This window comes from Haliotis rubra, unplaced genomic scaffold (assembly GCF_003918875.1).
Source record: "Haliotis rubra isolate DU_JTF1 unplaced genomic scaffold, ASM391887v1 Scf87, whole genome shotgun sequence".
NCBI lineage: Eukaryota > Metazoa > Mollusca > Gastropoda > Lepetellida > Haliotidae > Haliotis > Haliotis rubra.
Genome location: NW_025767601.1, coordinates 2288301 through 2311909, shown reverse-complemented (window position 1 = coordinate 2311909; position 23609 = coordinate 2288301). Strand labels below are relative to the sequence as shown.

The 23609-nt window shown below is 39.4% G+C and overlaps 1 protein-coding gene across 1 annotated transcript; it reads left to right on the top strand.

Moving 5' to 3' along the window:
• Positions 1–807: 807 nt before the first annotated feature.
• LOC124263187 (uncharacterized protein K02A2.6-like) lies at positions 808–1725 on the top strand. Its single transcript, XM_046697761.1, has one exon. It carries the CDS (start codon positions 808–810, stop codon positions 1723–1725), a length of 918 nt encoding a protein of 305 aa, XP_046553717.1.
• The last annotated feature ends 21884 nt before the right edge of the window (positions 1726–23609 follow it).

Here is a 23609-nt window from a genome sequence, read left to right as displayed (position 1 = left end):
GCGTGTGATGTTCTTAACATCCCAAGCAATACCTTGAATACCCCTAGATACTGCAAAAGGGTTAAACTTTAACGGTGTCTTGTCAAGAATCTCAATCACAAGGAAACGTGACCAATATTCAAATGATAGGGACGGTCTGTGGTCAGTATCAACAGGATCAGTGTCGAGTGGACGGGGTTTTTTTAGGGGTTAGTGTAATATGGTTAGTGTAATATGGTTCATCATCCGAGCACCCCACCCACCACGGAGTATCACAAGGACAATGCTAAAAACAAGTGGGTCTCCGACTTGCAGCACCAAGGATACTCGGATGATATACTCAAGCAGAAAAACTAAAAGATTAATTTTTCCACCAGATTGGCCCATGATCCACCCGCCTTCTTGGCATAAGACTCTAGGCAAAGTTCATAATATACATATTACAAAGTCAAATGCTGTTCAATAACAAAGGGTGCCAAGACCAAAATGTAAACAATTCCAAATCAAATTTTGTGCAGTTACGTAAAAGCCATGCACAGGGCTTGGCGTGACCAGCCGATTGATAGAACCGGGCCAGTTCAACCACCCGTCAAGGTGAAGTAAGGGGCGAAGTGGTGTGTTGGGCAAAGGAACACTGTTCCTGGAACCAGTGCCCTCAACCACCAGACTCCCGTCCTCCACCGACACAGGGGCGCAACCCACGGCAAACGGGTTGGTGGACCAAATATACCCCCGGGTCCACAACGGGGTGGGGTTGCGGTGTTGAAGAGCTCTTAGCATTACCCAGCACCCACCACGAGGAGGTGGCTCTTCAAGGGTGCCCGTCTGATGAGATTCAACCCGGTGGCAGAACACGTAGCAGGGAAGAACATGGTGGTAGCGGATATGCTCTCACGGGCACCACTGAACTACAAAGAAAATTCCAGTGCAGCGGAAATCCACAACCTGGTAGAGGAAGAAGAAGCCTACACGGAGTCCGTCATGGAAACAAAACCTATGTCAGACCATAAACTCACAGAGATTCAGGAAGCCACGACACAGGACAAGACTCTTCAGCTTATCATGTCACTGACTAGGAACGGTTGGCCGGCGGCATACAGAGATGTGCCAATACCAGCACGAGCGTACTATCCAGTCAGAGGTGAACTGTCAGTAATCAGAAACATTCTACTGTACAGAGACAGGATTGGGATCCCGGAAGTGATGAGAACAGACATTCTCGATAGGATTCATGAGGGACACCAGGGACTGACAAAGTGTCGTGAATGTGCAGGATTGAGTGTGTGGTGGCCTGAACTCAACCAACACATTCAGGATAAAGTATCCTCCTGTACATTTTGCCAGATCAACCAATCAGCACAGAGAAAGGAGCCACTACAGCCAAGTTCCCTACCCGATCCACCATGGCAGAGAGTTGCGGCCGATCTATGCACAATCAAGGGACTCCAATACCTTGTAGTGATCGACTGCTTTTCACGATATCTTGAAGTAGTGTATCTAATGGACACTACATCGAAAGGTGTGATTGGCAAACTCAAGTGCATATTCTCAAGATGGGGTATACCAGAAGAGCTAGTTACAGACAAGGGACCGCAGTTCGTAGCTCATGTGTTTGTGCAGTTCAAGAATCAGTATGGATTCAAACACACCACATCTTCACCCCATTTCCCACAAGCTAATGGGATGGTCGAAGTGAAAATAGCAAAGCACGCTCTGAAGCAGATTGATCCTTCCTTGCTGTGTTAAGCTACAGGAGCACTCCGATTCAGTCAACGAGTCCAGCACAGTTGATCATGGGGAGACAACTCCGTGGGACCCTCCCGACGCTAGAGAAGGTGTTGCAGCCTAAGTGGCCAGATTTCCATGCTGTGCGAGCCAGTGATAAAATTCACAAGGAGTTTTCAAGGAAGTTCTTTGACCAACACCACAATGTGAAATCTCTCCCAGAGTTGAAACTTGGTGACGAAGTTCATCTCCAGCTTGATGGGGAGAAAGGGTGGAATACGCCAGGTGTTGTTAAAAAATGTGCCTCAACGCCAAGATCATATGTGATCAGAACACCTAAAGCCGACCTCAGGCGTAATCGCAGACACCTGCAGTTGGTGTCGCCAGGCAGTGTTGACATCACTCCTGAGTATAATGTGTATCCTCCTATCTCTCTGGAACAGAACGCCAACCTCGACACTCCACAGATCGCCGAACCAAGTGTCCGGTACCAGAAGCCGGAACCAGCAGCAGTTACCAGTCCACCTGTGTCCAGGACATCCAGTGGCCGAGCCGTGAGGAAGCCACAGCGATTCAATGAAAATGTTTAGGGCTTAAGTCATCACGAGATTAGGTTATCAGAATAGCCAAGTATTCATATCAGTAAATTTAAAGTTTGCTTATGCTTAAATAATAAGTCAGGAAGAATTTCCATGGGACTTAAAAATGAGCATTTGAATTTTAGTTAAACATTAACTGTTTAGCCTTCCAGAGGTAAATCGAGTTACTATTAAATTTAAGTTAATCTTGGTTACAGGTTACAGGTGTACAGGTCTAAAGTGTAAAACCAAAGTAATAAGTAATGCTTACTTATCAGAGATATCTTTATTGTTTGGTCTTGAGTTGATGTTAACCATGGTAACAAGTTATCTCAAAGCAAGGGAGATGTTACAGTGTCGTGCAATGATTACTCCCAAATGACAATGGACAATGAGCGCTCCCTGAGACGCGCATGCGCAGTGCATCGCCATGTGCATTCGAGCAGACGCCATCGTTGGAATGTAACTTGTTTGTTTACTTTAAATCTTTGAAACTTGACGTCTTGTCATTTCATAACACTGACTACTTCTACTTACATCATAATACCATGTTAGGTTCAATTACAATTACAGCATCAACTTTACAATAAGATATACGACACCTGAATAAATGCAACGAAACATATTCCATACACATAAAATCTCTAGGAAACGTAGAATAGATTCTGACTACATGTACATCATGAGCATGTCTTTATGACTTATCATCAAACATTGATGTAAGCTAGTGTTCAAGAATAGGTAAGCGTTTCCTACCCTACCTGCCCCCTCCGTCACGAACGCAATTGGAAGTATGGTCTCTCTTAACGTCAATTAATGTTCTTCCGGAACACTTCTACAAGTGACACAAAACCCCTTGGATAATGAACACGGATAAACCCAGAGAAAGACACAAAGTATGCAAAGGAAAACCTCAATTAATGTTCAATGCTCTTTATCAATAATTTAAATATCATTTATTTGCATGTTATACGAGTCCTTAATAACTCAATAAAAAGGATGTAATTGTTAAACTGTTGAAATGTTTTGAACATCATCAGCTACACGTTTAAGATTAACGTAAATAACGGTTTATTGTCAGACTGTGAGACGTGTGTGAGTGAGCATGGTTTTACGCCGCTTTTAGCAATATTCCAGCAATATCACGGAGGGGGACTCCAAAAATGGGCTTCACACCTTGTACCCATGTGGGGAATCGAACCCGGGTCTTCGGCGTGACGGGCGAACGGTTTGACCACTATGCTACCCCACCTCCCTGTGAAAAGATCACGGGAAAGCAAATGTTAAATAGTTAGAATGATGGCATTGAGTGCAGTTAAAAATCTGCTTTAAAGGTCACAAACGACATTTTATGCGCATCAAAAAAACTCACTCCTGCCGGATGAAAACACCATCACTTTAAGAAGTTTTATCTTTGCTTTGTTCGATAGCTTTCAGACCCATTTCAACCTTCTCACGCAAGAGCTGGGTGTAATTAGGTACAGAAAATGAGGGTTATGTTGAAGAGGTTCATACGGGAAAAAAGAGCCTGAAGATTTGCGAGCTTATAAGTATAGACGATTCCAAATTATCCTCACACAAGTAAAAGTTAAAGCCATCCAGGCTACATGGTTATATCCTTTCGGAACACTTTTTTCGTGTACATCGGATTCAAGTGGGAGCTCTGTATTGTCTGCAATAAAAAGAAGAATATGGCAATGCAAAACTTCATTTTTTCAAACCTATTGTAACTCAGTATGTCACAGCTGTACCAATGACCATTGGTTTCAATTGAATCTATTGAAGGCTTACCAAGGTTTACGGTGTCCTTGTTAAAGCTCGTAGCTGCAAGACGAAATAATATAAATTGACTGAGGCAACTTAAGGCATGACAGAATGGTACTAGTGTGGGGCTTAAGGGATGGAAATCGCCAATGGTATCGAAATGCGTCCCCTTCTCTTTCTTTGATATACAGATCATAGGTTAGTATCACAGAGTCCTTCAGAGTCTTCTTCACACTTCGGACTTTCCTGTTACTGTTAGGGGGCGGTGGGGTAGCCTAATGGTTAAAGCGTTGATTCGTCACGCCGAAGGCCCGGGTTCGAATCCCCACATGGGTACAATGTGTGAAGCCCATTTCTGGTGTCCCCCGCCGTGATGTTGCTGGAATATTGCTAAAAGCGGCGTAAAACCAAACTCAGTCAGTCAGTCAGTTACTGTTAGAAAATGTAGATGGTTAGATGTAAACGGATCCACGAACTCGAGAAGATGAGATGTGAGGATAATTTTATTGAAAGCACCAAAATGTTTGCTCCCTAAATGTGTTCGTATAAAAAGGTACTTACGCTCTTGTCTGTTTCTGTATCTTTCTGAGATTACATGGGACATTTTGGTTATACATACTGACCTGTAAGGAATTATTCCGCGATTTTACATTGACAATGACCTTGTATAGGAAATCTGCAAAATCCGCGATTTTGGCACACCGAATTTGACTGACAATGACTGAGTAATGGTTTTACGCCGCTTTAAGAAATTCTGCAAAATCAATATGAGAAATGGGCTTCACACCGTAATTTGACGAACCCGGTCTTCGGCGTAAGCAAATATACCCCACCGCCCCCGAATTTACCTACAAATATATAGTTAGCTACATATGCCGGAACGTATAGAATATCGAAGTTCAGATCTCTGTCAAGCTTGATCCTGCTTTACCGGATTAAATACCTTGACCAACACTTGTAATCCCACTAAATGTACATTTAACAGCTTAACTCAGAAGATATTTACTTTTAGTCTTAGCTTTCAACATCCACGTATATTATTTTTATACGTTCTCCAATTTTCAGATGAAAACATATCCCCGACAAGATAAAATCTAATTAATCAGATTGTTAATGGAATGGGTCCATTTGTTAAAACAGAAAGCAACTCTTTTAAGAAATACCTTGATACCCAATCATGTGAGCTGCTGCACATTCTGTTTGGCAATATATCAAACAGTAGTTGATATCCCCATGGACTCTACATTAAAACTCAAAGCTGCTTCTTGTTTTCCCACGAATCATATAATCTGTCAACAAAGGTCAGTAAACCAACTAGGCTATCACAGATAGAAATCTAAAACTAGCATGTAAGCATTAAAACATTTACTACAGAAGAGGACATTACCATATCAAACAGGCTATAGATCGCCAGCAACTGAAGGTATATCACCATACCAGGGACCATGGGGTCTCACAGTGCCTTTGATACCTGCATGGACCCGAGCTGGATTTACACCATCCCTTCGGATACTGGCCTGCCAAGAAAGTTCATCAAGTATCATCACTTATTTTCAGTGATGTATTCGTATACTTTCTATCAGTATAACGTGGACTCTCCATGGAATACGTTTCAACGGCAACTGAGGCGCTCATAGAGGGGCGTCAGTATTACGTATTAAGTATGTCCTCCACCCAATAAACAATTTACAGATAATTTCCAACTCAATCGAATCATAATATCTGATGGTAATATGTTGCTATGAGTTCAGATTGAAAATAATTTCTGACTGTTTCTCAGTATCAATGTCAACTCTGAACATATATTTACAAGCTTTGCTGAAACTGTTGTTGAAAATGTTACAATGCAAAGGCGCAAGGGGTTGGACGGAATACATCCATGTTCATGACATAGTACACAACATGAACCAGTTGCTCAACTACACCTTATCAGCTTATTAACGTATCAGTTTGCCATTTTGCCATCATTAATGTCACCTACTATGCCAGTGATTGTTGTGATAACTTAAGCACTTTGAAAAAACAACATTTCAATAAAATAATAGGGAAACGTTATGTGGGAATTTGCTTTTATTCTCTGTAATAGAAGGCTTGGTTCTTCTCAATTGCAATAGTGTCTTCTAATTTACACAACCAAGGAATTTTCTAATGATCTAAGTAGCATGGGAGAATTTCTTTCCGAGGAAATATAATGAGTGTTGTTAATGAGAGGGGCAAATGCAATGTCAGTTTGGGCAACATATAATCTTGACGGAAGGTGTCTTTTTGAGGTTCTGTTTGAAGGAAGATATGATGATCATAATCATGGCAGGTTCAATATTTCATCTTCACAAAAACAGCATAATTGTGTTAGATATCCGCTTATTAGGTCGAAATCGCTGGATAAATCTAAACAAATGTGGGGCAATTATTGTGCACGTGTTTCGACAAGCACTGATTATAACATTTAAGAGATCTAGTCTGTTATTATTTTAGAGAATGAGTCAAACGTCTTTGCACTGTACTTTAACACAGATAATCACCGTGTAATGATTTGTGAATTCTTCAAAGAATATCTAGTTTGGAAACGTCAATGACGTATCCACCTTAACCATTCCAAAGCTGAGTGGGTCGTGGGTTAAAATCGAAACTTCCCTTCATTACTAAGATCCGTATTCTGTAAAAACCATAAACTATGATTTTGCTGGAATATTGCTAAAAGCGGCGTAAAGCCCAACTCACTCACTCTAAATGGTGACTTAAAAAGACAACACTGCACAGTTCAAAGAAACATAACAAGTACAAGGATAATGATCATTTTACTATTGTTACAAATAGCTTATGTAGTTAATGGTTGTTAATTATGTGAATCGGGGCGGTGGGGTAGCCTAATGGTTTAAGTGTTGGCTCGTCACGCCGAAGACCCTGGTTCGAATCCCCACATGGGCACAATGTGTGAAGCCCATTTCTGGTGTCCCCCTCCGTGATGTTGCTGGAATATTGCTAAAAGCGGCGTAAAACCAAACTCAGTCAGTCAGTCAGTTATGTGAATCCAGCCATTTAGGAGGGTCACTGTAATATTTTTTCATTCTCGTTATAAATGCAATGTGAGACACGTTGCCTGGCAGACTAATACGTCTGTCGGAAACCGAAACCACAGTGACTCCCATGTAATTATTCTTAAAAGATGACTCTTAATATCGGTATTTCAGAACGATCTGTGGCCATCTAAACGCTGTTGAGACAGTTAAATGGTTGTTTATGAACTCTATGTCGGTTAATATGGTTACGGCTATAACCCTGATCTAGAAACCAGTTCGATGATGTCAATAAGCACACCCAGTAACCCACTAACTCTCCACACATAATGAATGTGTCCGATGCTAGTGATAGCTAAATTAATTTTGTAAATCATATCTAAACAGCCAAATTAGATCAGCGTAAGAGCTTATTTCACCTTAGAGATTTTAGGGCTATTGACGATTACACCCACAAAATACCAATATATCATCTCCAACCACCGTTTGTTGTGGAAGCTTGGTGTGGTTGAGGAAGTATGTTACGACTCAGAGAAGCCAATGTATATAAAGCTTAGTCTCACATTTTAACATCATGAATGTTTCCTTTCACAATAGGCAATAAAATGTATTTTATTACAATTTACCGCAGTGGTTATTACAGTTTACCGCAGTTGAAGTTGTTACAATTTACCGCAGTTTTTATTAAAATTTACCGCGGTATTACAATTTACCACAGTGTTATTACAATTTGCCGCAGTTTATTACATTTTACCGCGTTAGTACAATTTACGTCGTAACAAAGTAACTAAATGTAAATGGAGATATGCAAGAAATTAGATACGGTTTAAATACATTGCTTTGGACACAATACATTCAAAGTTCCCATTTCATTTTGGAGAAGAAAGTTCTGATATTTGTTTCAGGTCTTGACATGTGGAAAGAGACAATTTGATATTTTGTTCTTGCTATTTGTTTCATTTTTCAACAGTTTGTGGTCAGAAACTATTTTAATGCAAAAGCGGATATGGAACAGAAGTTAAGATATCGGAAAAGCTTGCATGGTGGACGTTACATGTCAGCATGCATCACCTGAAGTCTGGTGGATCGTTCGTGAGGAATACACTTCTGACTGCAAACTGTTTATTGAATACATACGATACGTACGAACAATACACGCCACGTGTGGATTAATATTGATCATCAGCTGATTTTATTTTATGATGATGTCGGTGGTGTTGAGCACTGTAGATTCTCCTTCCCGCATACAAACATGGGGAAAAATACAAATTTGGGGAAAATACAAGGATCAATAAATCACTGCCACTGATAACTAAACCTAGCAAACGATGAAAATATACGTCGCTGCTGGGAGAAGAAAAAGTCATGATTACCCTATTCCTACACAAAATTTTATGATGTAGTCAAAACGTTACAGTGGACTGTGAATAAAATGGTACTGTATGACTATTTCAAAATTCACATCATTAATGGACACAGCTATGCTAATCTTCTAGGACATCAACGTGAGTGAGTTATAAGGTTACACCCCATCGGCAATATTGCAACCACATACTGATCACCCAGATGCAAAATGGAATATGCTTGTCTTTGTGATGTTATATGCACATGTGAACGAACGGCCCTGCGGCAAGTACCGCCTCGAAAGGAAAGATGTCGTGTTAGTGGACAATTAAATGTCTAGCAACGTTGTTTTGAGCAGTTCCAGTTTACTTGAGTTCCAGCAAGCCATTACATTGCGTATGCGTTGTTTACAGTTAAAGACACCCTTGAAGAACCGGGTTAGAACTGATCTTCAGTAATCCATGCTTGTTATAAGAGGTGACTAAAGGGATGGGGTCGTCAGGCTTGCTGACACATGTCACCGTATACCAATTGTATTGCTGTTGATCACTGGATTGTCTAGTCCCGACTCGATTATTTACAGACCGCCGTCATATAGCTACAATATTGCTGAGTGCGGTGTTAAAGAAAAAGGCAAACTATAAAAGACACACATAACTATGATAACTAAACAACCATTGTGTGTTGTTCTCACTGACAAAAAAGTGCAGAAGTACCATGCTTCCGAGAGACACGCATACCTCAAAATGGTGACCCTTGATATAAAATAATAATCACGAACTTAGAAGATATTGAAAGATGTAACATTCATTCTCAGAATCAAAATACATATTGAACTTATATGAGGCACAGTTAGCTTTTTCGTCAGTATAATCAGGCTCAGGCCCTTTCAACAACACTCTGTATCAACTGACCCCATGTTGTGCAACACATTGTTTGTTGAGAGTATTGACTTTGTCTGAGTAACACAATCAATTCCATAATACGTACACTGTAGCTGTATGCTCGTGTAGAAGTTGTGTGCCAAAATACCGTAAACAACGCAAATTAAACAGTGAAACGTCTCAGGTTGCGATATTTCAGCTTTAATAGCTGTACTGGAATTGGTACCAAACCAAATCTCGACCAGCTAAACCAGTGCATCCAACAAAGCTATTGATAGTGCGGTATTGTATAGACATTCACTAATGCAATTTGTGCTTGTTAGTGTTGCCTTCAGGCCACAGGCAAGTGCAGAGCATCATCCGTTTGTCAAGCTGCGTCCCAAATAGCAAATGATGCAACAGTGATACGCCATACTTCCAATACGTTCCAATATGAGTGTACCTTCTACTCAGTATTACTCTGATAATGCGATTACAATACCTTTTGACATAGTTATTCGATGTTGTTTTCGATATGATACAAATGAAATAAATATGTATCCACATGAAGTTTCAGGTAAATATTTATAACCAACAATAACATCACGATTTTGATTGCTGGTTGTAAATAAAAATATATTGTAAATCGTATTCTTTTCTAAACATTCGCATGAAAGGAGGTATACACGATAGTCTTCTTTACATGGTTGTATAGACTGGCGTGTTATTCCTAATATATATACTATTGGATCTAACAGAAAGGTGGTAGAGAAAGTATTTGTTCAAGTGGTAGTCAGTTGTAACCTTCTTCATCAAGGCAACATTATCTAACATGTGTTCCAAAAGAAAAATGAAATCCAAACACTAAGTTGTTTTTAGTAATTATGAGTAGAATGAAACCTGGTTAGATGATAAGACCTTTCATACATTTTATAATGATTAATAGCATTACACTAATTAAAGGACCACAAGAGAGCATATCAAAAGCCCACTAATATGACACCAATCTGTTAACAAGACTAGGCTTTTCTGTGTGTACCAGCATATTCTATTTTCAATGATCAATTGCAAGAATCACCTAAGCATTATAAATGGAATAATCATCATCATCTATTATGTAACCCATGAAACATACCAACCAACACCTAACCTAACGAGCTTAGCAGCAGTTAATCCAGTTAGGGGAGTGACTACAGCTAACAGAACAGCCAGGCGAGGGGCTAGAGGTACTAATTAGTGGCTTGTAACAACAGCGGGCTATGGGAACAGGGGCTAGAGGAATGATGCCGGCTAAACGCCTTCATCAGAATTGAGACAAAAAATCGTACCATGAAAATTCCTTGAGCTCAAAAATGGTACCTTTATGAGGGTTAATTCTAACGAATGAAGTTAACAAGGATCGCTTCAAATGCAGTTCTAAAAGCAAATAAGTCCAAAATCTTAAGTAACAAGGCTTGTTTTGTCAATGTTTCATTCATAAAACATTCAATAAGTGATTTCACTGAAAACATAATAGATACACCAAGTCAATGTAACCTACTATATGCTATGTCATCAAAGTGAAATTCAAAGGCTAATCCCTTTAAATGGAATATGCTGATTTTACTCCTACTTTTACACCACATGGGGATTCCGGGGAAATAATTGGGACTCCTCCAACCACAGCTTTGAAGAGTAAAAAGTAGATGAGAATATGATGGCCACAAAAATGTGCGATCTTACAAATTAGATATCCCTGCGAAATGGATAACACATCAATCGCATTGGTTTATATATGTCATCGTTATTTAATGCTTCCTGAACCGTTAATAAGAAGGAATTAGGTCTATTGCATTAAGAAATACATAACGATAGCTGTCATGGAAGTTCAGACAGAATAATCCACATACACATTGCAACATGAGAAAATGATGCGTGTGAAACTGACTTGTTGGCTGACATGAAACGCTCAATACATACTCATATTTAACAACACTATAATAATGTAAGTACATTACCATTTCAAGAACAATGTGACATATATTAAATTAAACATGCTCTGAAGGTTAATGGCTAATAAAACAATATAAAAGCTTGGTGTTATTTTTCATCTAATTTCAAAACATTATCATCTATCCATACCGCTTTTTTCCCCTAGTAACAAAGTATTATGTCATCACGGACATAAAATGTAACAGTGTAATATGGGCCTCAGAAGGGTTGAAAGCAGAGACAGGAGCTGATGATACAGTTTTGGTTCTGAAATCAAAGTAAGTCAGTGCTCTCGAACAAGTCCCAGACCCCATTCAGATGTTTGTACACACTGGCTTTTCACGTACCTGTACAAAAGACAGGTACATACTTATGGTAGGCATTTGCACCAACATTGTCTGTGGGAGGATATTGGCAGGATATTAAATTGATACCGCTTATTTGTAAATTAACGTCTCGCGCTTTCAGGATGATGCATTATTTCTAACTCGAAATAGAAACAGGTCGGAATCCTTCTAAATACAAAAGTAGTTTGAGTGTGAACAAGATCACGTCCACGCCCAGATATATGATATAACAGATATACACTTGTACAATATGCATGTGACGTACGGATTTAGCATTTCACCATCTTATGTTCACCACCTGGGTAAGAAGGGTGTTTGTTGTACATATAAATGAGCTACTGAATTAAATGGATGTCCACAGAGTGCTGTTCAGTTCCGATGCCACACTTCTGGGTCAGCGATCATGACAAACCGATGCAAATTTTGAAACCTTTTAAAGTTCGTGCGACTAGCAGGGAGTAATGCGGATAAAGACCCATCATTGGTGTCCGTCTTAACAATTTCCTATTTTGCGCACCTAGTTAAATAAATGGTGTGGCGCAATTGGACGTGCGTAAGTAATCTACTTAAAGATTCGGGATATGAATCTAAGTGGCAGTCACATACATATACGATTCCATCAGAGTAATGATGCTTATTGTCAACCATAGAAATGAGGCATATCCTCCTCTGATGGACGTACATAAATACTCGGAGTCTCTCAGTAAAGAGCGTGACTAACCCAGTGTGATCGACCCAGAAAAGGTACGTCGATGTGGAAATAATTCCTTTTGGTAAGAAGCAAAGAGGTGGATCGACTGAACTATTTCAGATTTGTAAAGAGAAAGGCAAATGTAAAATGTGCAGGCCCATATACAATAAGCAGTTTTATTTCCACCATTCCACCTCTGAGCACTAAAACACAAAAGAAGCAACTCAGTACAATTTCGAACTCTGTGGCGAGTCGAGGTTAGAATTGGTCACCAGGAACCTATATTAAAATATGACATGATTACCCAAAGGGGTGAGACTTTTAATAATATCATTGACCAGTTCGTTTGTCTGTTCTTCTGTATCCACATTTTTCTCACACGGCGTTAAAACAACGTAGAAATATTTAAATAGTTTCGTTTGTGAACAACCATATTTTTGTCTTCTGTGCATGAAAGAGTCTCAAGCATCTACAAACCCTTTTGTCAGTGATGCGTTATATATTTATTTATTGTAGAAATGTATGCGATGTGTACGTACACAGATCCTTTTGCAAATACCTATAACCAATAGCTCTAGTGTTCGATTCTGATGTCATTATAAACGTGATTATGAAACACTGTCAAGATGATGATACAAGGTGTAAGCAGGTGCATTTGTCACAAACACATTCACAAACCTGTACACTGTTCATCTGAAAACGGGATAATATGTTACAGGTCAAAATAGGGAATTGAATCTGACATTATTTATGTCACTGGACTCAAAAACTTTCTAAACCTTACTGGGACCTTGAATGCCGTTACCTGGATCAAACAACATCTGACCAAGAAGTGTTTGACGCTCTGTGAGCCCTTCGTAGCCAGAATATTCTCGATTGTACCCAACCTGTTGTGAACTGTCCACAACAAAGGCTGGAAATGCCCACAACAAAGGCTGGAAATGGACTATTTCGTATAATGGTAAAGTTGACTATTGGAAATCTGAAGTCAATGCTCTTATCATACAGCCTTGTGAGTTCAAACAGATAACACAAGAATCGGTCTCACCTGTCTCCTTATGTCTAGTTCAAATTTGATGGTGAGTGAATGGTATCAGATCATGGACTTGAAGCGTATTGTGTATAAACGCATTGGCCACATTGCTTTGTTTTGACTTTGTAGTCCGCGCATAATTCTCATTTTAAAACGGTCATTCAAACGATTGCTCGAAGGTGATCAAAATAGTTATAATGAAATACTATCTAATTTGCCGCTGCAGCTAATAATACATTCTTGTCTCGACATAATTCCAAATGTTTGGTCCCTTATACCACAGCAAGCCTGTGACAGTCAATAAATTGGTAAAATGTGTCCTTTTACGCTGTACAGCTCACTAACAACACTGTTATATGAACGAGAAAATGTTTCTTTTTTACGATTAATTTCAGACTGTATTTAACCTGCTTACGCAAGAGCTGGGGCGCAATTAGGTGCCTTGAATGTAACATTTGCGAAAGTGGGAAACACGACCTTCAAGAATGAACTTCCGTACTTAAAAGTGTTCTGACTCAAAGACTATTGTCGATTGACCATGCACCAGTCCAAGGTCAAATCTTCAGTGTCGATCTCAGAAATGTCATCTTGTACAACAGTTGTAAGTGGAAGGTCTCAAGTGTTCATGTTATTTAGTATATAAAAATCCAATCATTTATTTGCTTAAAAGTGCATTGTTCAAGATATTATGTCACATGTTGACAACCCTACGGCGGCTTGCGTAATTTATTGACAACTTAACGCCACATGAGTTTGCAACGTTTTCCTAATCCTTTCGGGTTTTAAGGGTTATTAAGAGATAATCATCAGACACTGTAGTCGTTGTGGAGGCTGTAGATGTTTGTGGGGACTATAGCCAGGATAGGTGGTCACGTCGTACATGGCACTGGGATTTGCTATGTAGATTTGCGTAGACATCCTGAGAGAAACTTGAGAGGCATGTCATATGTACCGTGGAATGTTTAAACAAACCTGCTGCTGCCGACCCATAAAGGAGCAGATGAGAGAACCGATTTAAAACTTGAAAGCATTACAATTTTGAAATTATAAACAAACTCTCTCTGTTCCAAAGACCTCATTCCATTGAGGATGGAAGAGTGAATAAGAGTGAATAGGTATCTGTAAATCTCCAAATTTATTTAGTTAGAAGGTACATAAACATCGCGATCATTACAATGTTTAGGAATTGTGTATTTGCATGTGCAGGACGGTTTCTGATGTTATGGTTGACAGTTTCCATACAGAGATTGCAAAGAAAATGCTTTCATATCATTTGTTTTTCTCATATATCTGTCTTCTAGAAGTTAACTGTTAAATCTGACAGACCAAAGTACTCATATCTGACCGTCTCGTTACCATTTAGACCTACATAAATAATTATGAACATACACAATCACCGTTCAGACATGTGTCCAACCTGATTCAACTTTATCTGTTTCAATAGTTGGAGTCACTGCTGTAGAATGCAAACATGTAATAGTCTAATTACATCCGTTTGGATGTGCTGTTTCGTGTGCCCCTGTGAGAAAGTATCCACTGTCCTTTTTGCGAAAACCTGGTATCGTTATTGATTTATTATTATTTATAAACACATAATTATGATTCATTTGGAATCGTACAGCGGACTTCAGCGAATATTTCAGTCTTATCATTATTTTTGTGTTGCTTTGGAGATTTCATAGATTTGATAGGGCTTTGCATCATCACAGGTTTTCATGTAATATCAGCTATTAATTTTGTGTAGGGAAAATTTCAATCACGTTAACTCGGAGTATACAAAATTAACTTCTAAAGTAAGTTATCAACCTTCATTGAATATGTAAAGTACACTTGTGTAAACTAAATATACTACTCAACGTTTGCTAAGGATGAAGTGTTTTTGATTAAAACAATAGATCTTCCAACAAAAACAAAGATTGATATAACACGGTGCGCCTGCTGGGCCTCAGTTTCCATATGAAAGGCATGTTGTCTGGGGAAATATGTCCACGAGGAGTTGATAAACCTGAGTTTGGATGTGTCATGACAGAGTCTTTACACATCAATATCAGAGAGCGCAACACCATTAGCCTTTAGGGATAACAACTGAGCGAACTTCTTCGCCTCACCGTCAAGAACGACCAACGATCAGGCAAATGCAGAGACATGCTAAAAACTGGATGGACAATTGGTACTTGAATCTGGCAATCAGACAGGATATCATTCTATGACCACAGAGTTGGTGACAACTTTGATCAAGAGACCATTGGTCACCAGACCCCAAACCTGTAGAAAGGGGAGAGATGTACCCCATCCTGTAGAAAGGGGAGAGATGTACACGAGGAGCTTGTTTGGATGTATCGTGACTTGAGTCTTTGCACATCATTATCAAAGAGCACAACACTATTCGCTTCTATGGATTACAACAACAGGACGGACTTATGTTGCCTCACCGTCAAGGACCAACGAACAAGGCAGATGCAGAGACATGCTAAACTGTGTTCACAACTGGTACTTGAATATGGCAATCAGACAGGACATTATCCCAACGGACGTTAATACACGACTTCATCGTTGATGTCAACTGATCCAGGAAACCTTTGTCCACATGGAGTGGCCTGTCCGGTCACCAGACCCCCATCCTATAAAACTTGAATTTATCTTCGTGATGCGTTTTGACGTTTCAGTTATTGTCTAATTTTAATGTCTTTACGCAATATTGTCTTTGTCTGCAGGTGCGAACATTTTGACTTATCTTAAGTTGGTGATCCTTAGCAAACTGTGAGCAGTATATCTTGATATAATGTTATTTGTAAGGTATCGAAAGCTCTCACTGGGAATGTTAACGTCATCAGGAAATTTTAAACCTCAAAGACGCCGGTTCCTGGTGTTTCTTCCCGGGGGTTCTACCTGGGGCCTTAGTGAAAGACTGCGTTGAGGTGCTACTGATAATGAAGGTCGACGTGTTGGGATTTGATAAAGAGGTACGTGTCAACGTTTCTGTTTCAGACAGCTGTATACGTCAACACATTTCTCAGTCTGATTCCCAACACGTCTAAAACGTTGACTAAAGTGTCAACGGAGAAAGAATCGATGTTGAGGAAGGCTTCTGTTAAACACACACCTAAAACTAGGTTCGTTCCCTTACATTGGAACAATTTGTTAATAACTAATAGTCAGTAAACCTACTCTACTGTTAAATACACTGTGGCGGTATTGTTAGGCATGCGTAGTGAGTAGTGAGTGAGTGAAAGGCCAGTTAGGTACCTTCCAGAAGCAAGGGGAACTGTAGTCGCTTCTGGGAGCAGATAACTTACAATTATTAACCATGGTACTGCAATTGTTACAATACCTATGTGTACGTTAACCTCCCATCACACCCGGGAAAGTCTGGGTTAGAATTGATCTTCCGTAACCCATTCTTGTCGTAAGAGGCGACTAACGGGGTCGGGTGGTCAGGCTCGCTGACTGGGTTGACACATGTTATCGTATCCCAACTGCGTAGACTGATGATCATGCTGTTGATCCCTGGATTGTCTAGTTCAACACAATGAGCATTGCATGTGGAAGAGCATTACGTTACACGTCATTCAAAGTGCATGTATCCATGTCATTTGTAAACAAAGTGTTGTGTTCATTTTGATTGTTTCTGGCTAAATGTGCGAACTATTGTCAGCGACTAAAGGGATTGTAAAATCCTACTTAGGAGCCATGCATGTAGCGGAGGTAATGTAAGTCGGCGTTGTCCCTTCTGGTATGCTTGCTTCACTTTGGTGGCTGACGGAGTAGAGCCCAAAGGTATTTTGTGTTGCTGACAATGTATGTATGTATGTCTGTATGTCTTATGTAGCCATGCATGTATGTATGATGCATGCATGTGAGTGAGTGAATTTAGTTTTACGCCGCAGCAATATTCCAGCTATATGTAATGTAAATAATCGAGTCGGCGTTGTCCCATTCTGGTATGCTTGCTTCACTTTGGTGGCTGACGGAGTAGTAGCCCAAAGGTATTTTGTGTTGCTGACAATGTATGTATGTATGTATGTATGTATGTATGTATGTATGTATGTATGTATGTATGTATGTATGTATGTATGTATGTATGTATGTATGTATGTATGTATGTATGTGTGGATATGTATGTATGTGTGGATATGTATGTATGTGTATGGGTGGATGGATGGATGCATGCTCGCATGCATGTGTATATGTGTGTGTATGTATATATATAGCTGGAACATTGTAATATCCTCACTGGTTGCGGACTGAAATCTATTCAGTACATTACAGTATATCTTACTATAGTCTGATACACCACCTGGTGATAGTCACCTGATACTGTTGGTGGGTATGCCCAGCACTATTGGTTGCGTGGTGTTGTATTGACATGTATTATAGACATGTGCAGTACACAGACAGGTCGATCGAGCAACATCCAAAACGGCAGGTTGTGTAACTGGCTACAGCATTCTTATGTCACTAGCACCACTAGTATTGTGCATACATTTAGCTACTATTCTGTTTATGAATATGGGGTTTCAAATAAGCATATAATAACTGTAATTATTTGCTGCAGTTGCTACTGTGTCATGTTTCCACATGGCATTTGAAATGAATATTCATGAGTCAGCAACAAGATAACCATTTGATTGGTAATGTTACATCTTGAATCAAATTCTTCTCAAAGCATTCGTTTGAAATTATACATAAAAATTCATCTTTGAATAGAATGAAACGTTATTACACTAAGTCTTTCATGTTACAGTTTTGCGTAGGATGTAATGGGAGGTGAACAGAAGAATACGTTTTGTTCAAAGCTTGCATTTGACTCTGATATTCTCTTCTTGTTCTTGGCAACATCCCTATCGCATTAAAATGTCAAAAGTTAATGAATACAAGAGCTTTAAACATGTAGTCTGTAATCAAAGGCATTGATTTTGGTTTTAAATTTTGATCGGACATTGACACCTTTAATAGTTTTTAAGCTGACATTCGCAGCACTAAACAAGAAAAAGTACGTAAAAAGCAGCATGTACGATAATTATTACTAACACGACATCTGCAGCCCACTAATTTGCTAATCTTTTATCAGATGTATGGCGCAAATCTCTCAACGAAGCGTCTTCCATCTCAATTAAAGTAGATTTATTGAGCTTGAAGTTGACACCTGACGGTAGCTGAGGTTATTAAAATATGTTCCGACTGATTAAAACACGTATCAAAAGCGAAGAGCTGAAACAGCAAAATGCGTTATTGAACCGTTGTTGGCCACAGCACATTCAATCGTGAATCCCAACTGAGATTACAATATAAACGCCGAATCTTGGCTACAGATTAGGATTTCAACATGTCATATATCTCTTGGTTCCTCAAAACAACATTCAGTTTGTTAGCTGCTTGTTGATGATATTGATTAACGAGGTTCATTTAATCATAGCTATATGCAGTGTTTACTTCTGCCTCCGAACCACATAGCCTAAGGACATCCAAGAATAACTGTAACAGGAGCCTTGCATGGGCGACTTGAGCAATATTCCAGCAATATCACGTCGGGGGACACCAGAAATGGGCTTCACTCATTGTGCCCATGTGGGGAATAGAACCCGGGTCTTCAGCGTGACCAGCGAACTCGTTAACCACTAGGCTACCCCACCGCCCCTGGGGCGATTTGAAGGAGGATGAGGTGATGGCAAACAAGATGTGCAACTGGGTTGAATAGGCATCGCCATATATCGCCAAATTGCCACTAAACACATATCTTTGTTCGTTTAATGAACCGTTATGGCTGAGATCAATATCTAGTAACTAGATTCGTTTAATTATGAAATTAAGGAGACAGCTGTTATGTACCATAAAATGTAATCAAATATCGAAACGTGTGTTAATTTCAATTGTTTGTCCGCTTAATTCAGTGATTGTGACAAAATGGACCTCTTCGAAAGTACTGTCCTCCCCTGTTCCTGTAGAAACCTCATACCATTGTGACTTGAAATGGACAGATGTCATGTACGATAAAATAAATGCAATCAAATATCGAAAATTGTGTTAATTTAAGTTGTTTGAAAGATCAATTTAAGTCAAATATGTGAACATTTAGACACATTCACTATCACCTGCCTGGTGTAAATTTGGGCGTTTGCTCTTTGTCCGCTTAACTCAGTGATTGTGACAAAATGAACTTCATCGGAAGTACTACCTTTCCCTTTCCTGTGTGATTTCTGCACATTCATCGAAAGTTCATGTCATTGTGACTTTAAAGTTAATGGCATGTGGCTCTCACCAGCGCAATGATTTCTGGTATCTTATTTTTATTGATCCCCATCAACAATGCCCGGCGGTTATATGTCATTGATGAGAGAACCTATTATTTTTCGGTACTCACCCGCATTCTGCTCATTTTATGTCATTACTTAATAACGCCCAAGGATATAAGATTTCGGGAAGGGAAACGTGATGCGGGTCGATAAAGCGGACATTGTGTATTCCTGTTTACCAGAGCACAACTGAAACATCTGCGTCCAAATGTATACGGTGACCTTTGAACAGTAGATTACTATACGAATTACTCCGACTTGATACCACGAACAATTATATTCTGAATCAAATTATATAAATCACAAACGTATGGGTTTATATGATACCTACTTACTTGGTGCATGTTGGCATGAAAGATTGTCAAATTGCTGATGTCTCTTATTCGATATTGACTCTCGTTTAGTGTACTATATTGAGTTTGTCTTCTCCTTCCGGGTCACGGATAATGTCATGCCAATGGCAAAAACTGTCTGTACCCTCCAGTGAGCCATCAGAACAATTTGTTTCAAGGAACGGACGCCGCGGTAACTACTCGCAACTCAGACTATGTCACCAGACAGACTTCCATAATTCTCAACGTCAACGTCAACGTCGCCTTCAGAGTATAATCAGTCACTATTATCTGCTGTAACAAATAATAGTGATTAGTATGAAGACCAATGATCCACTTTGTCTGGATATGACGCCACGCTGTCAACCAAGTCACAGGCCAGACAACCTGATCCATTAAAGTAAGTGTCACTGGGTAAGGTCTGAAAGCTCTATGCAAAAGACATGCTACTGGATAGGATGGAGCATCATGTTGACAAGAATATTATTTGAGATTTCTCTGTAATGATGTTTGGAAGATCCTCACTAAGATAATGGGGGCATATTCTGACCGGAATTCCTAATGAATGTAGGTAAAACGACGATCGTTTAGCGTATTTAGAACAATGTAAACCTGGATATGAACATATTTTAAATAATACTTTGCGTGGTGTAATGACAAATTCTGAATTCAAAGGTGTGCCACTGGACATTAGATATCGTTGTAAAGAAAAATAGTGCTGTATATAATTTGCTAGATTAAATCACAGTATGAAAAACTAAAAGCGTTTTTATGAATATATATCTTATCGGTATCAACAGTCAGCTTATGCGCACTTTTGAACCAGTTGAGTGACATGGTCACAATACAGTTGCAATTGTCTAACTGAATCTGCTTTTAGCAGAGATTCTTTATGGTTGCGATATACGTGTTTCCTGAAATAGATATTAAAGGATAAAAGTTATTGTGACACAGAGCCACCAAACAGAATCAGTAATCAGCAGCGAACTGAATGTTATTACATGGAAAGAAAATTGTTTCAAGTTATGGTAACATAAGAACAGGTAGCATAAGAACAGCACATCTGACACATGCAAATGAGCCACAACACATGAGGTTGTTTATTAGGAGGATCACATGGTGAGTATTCCACCTTGTGCAGTAGGTTCCTGCTAGTTGGTAGAGGATGACGTTGTAAACGTAAGACGTGTTCAATGGAAAACAGATTCTGCGGGCAAGAGTAACCCATTAACATTCGTCTGATTGAGGTACTGCTGTACAACTCGAGCAACGTGTGGTCTGGCATTATGGTGCTGCAACTTCACTCCAAGGGCATTCTGTTGCAAAAGCGGTAAAGAGACCACTTCCAAAATCTCGTCTAGGTTTCTCACAGTATTCAAGATCCCCGCATTCACAATCATTGGCGTCATTGCTGCAGTTGCTTCCACATTCCAGAACATGACATCCCCATGTCCTAAACGATCCTCTTCAATAACACCTGGCCTTATGTAACGTTCACCTGTGAGCCTGTAGACACGCGTCCTGCTGCCAGTTCAGTGAAGAAAGAAACGTGGCTCATGGGTGAAGAGAACTCTTCTCCACTCTCATGCTCCCTATCCGCATTTTTTGCCTTCTCCACCGTCAACGTCAATTTTGATGTTCTGGCATCAGGAATAGCTGTCGGGCTGGGCTGTTGCACGTAGATACGTAGATGTGAACTGTTCTCGAGGATATACCTCTGCTGCCAAGGGTGGTACGGGCTGTAATTGTTGCGGGCTGGAACCTGTGTCGGGGATTTGTAGTTCAAATCCATCACGCTTGACATAGGTCCTTACTACCAGGGATGTCTGTAAACTTGATAGTTTCCCTGAAAACGTCGTCATTCATGCCAAATGGTATTCTATGGAAGTGGAATCGACAAGCAACGCCACGCTGTGAGGTACCATGAAGCATACCTACAGCTCTCCATTTCTCATGTTGTGGCATGTCGAACGTGTTCCAGGACGAAGAATAGAAGTGTTTTTATATATATTTTTGCACTTTACATTGAGTGGAAATGATTAGTGTCTGGTTGTCTGGCCTTTCAAATTGAAATTGTTGGCCATTTTATGCAATATGTCATGCCTCTTGCACATTTTGTTTATTGCGAACAAGAACAGCTTGGTTGCGTTTCTTCGACATTTTTAAAACGCACTTTGTCGGGTTCAAAATATTCCAAACATTCATTCAAAATGAAACAATTCCATGTCACAATAACTTCTGCCTTTGGGCATATTATCTGTGACGATAGCACCATGTGACATGTTTCTTTAAAGTCACTAACAGTGTGATAAATAATTGTACATCAATCGAGAAAGACTATCCAACTTGTTTCAGTCCTCTTTGACATTCATTCTCTAAACACAGTTTCATTTTCTAAAATGCCAATATCACCACTGTGGACTATTTATCACCTGGAACCATAATTGTGAAGTATAACAATTTAAGATTTTCGATACACCTGAAGCTATTTAATGGTGATTGATCATAGGCATACAGGGAGCTTAAGATCTTGACAGTTCTTCGATGAAAAAATATGCGTGATGCTTACCGTAATGGTTATGTAATTTTAGGCCTTGCCAGTGGGAGTAACTAGACACCTTTTAAGTAGGGATGCAGACTTTGGATGACTGGGACAGAATTCTTTGGATTCTCTTCTTACTTTTCAGGTTGTCCATTCTACCAATGAATACATCCAACAGATTCGTCTTCTCTCGAGACCAATGTTTTGGCATTTGCTTCTATAGCCATCATAATGATTTTACAGTTACTGTAGTAATCATAGTTGTTAGGAGGCTGCTCTTGGTATTGAGATGGAAATAGACGAGGGTCGTTTTCTTGTATATTATATCCTGTAATTACATGACTTACCGGATGGCAGCAATATTATGTGTCACAAGACATTTTAAGAAGCACTGAAAGAATAATGCCGTCTTAACATGATGGATAAATGCAAGAAATGCATATTTGCGCAGGTTAAACAAAGCCACTTGTATATTCAATACAATCGTCATAGACATACACTATACAATATCACAAGAAACAGGATTGGGTGTTTATTTATGTTAAAATGAACGAATGTGGCCATGAGTTTCTGGACGGATTAAACAAGAGTTCCTGAATGATGAAAAGAGAGTCATGTTGGAATACGTCATCCAACAGGAACGTGGATAACTGCAAAAGCGCTGTTGAAGAACATGTACAGGATTTCTTAAATCTTTTAAGTTTTTACCTTTATGCAGTTTGTTAAATATTAAATTCCAAGCATTTTCCTAATTAGAATCAGTGACATTTAACCTGTATTTCATACAAATCCGTGACAATTCGAAAAGAACCGTGTCGTGTTGAGAGTTAAAACAGTTTGAAGTACATCATTCAAATCCTCGAATTGTCCGACAATGCAAATTAGAGAATCCGTTCATTGATTTCACTGCCAGGATGCAACAATTTTTTGAGTAACGAGCATTTCATAGGTTAACAGTTTGGCAAGATGTCTGTAAAATACGCATTAGAGCCTACTACTGTTGTGTATGTCAGGAAAACTCCAGCAGCCGGATGAAAACACAATCTTTTAAGAACCCTTAACTTTTTTCTTCTCTGTACAGGTCTATTTTAATCTGCTGACTCAAGAGCTCATGTGCATGAACATAAAAA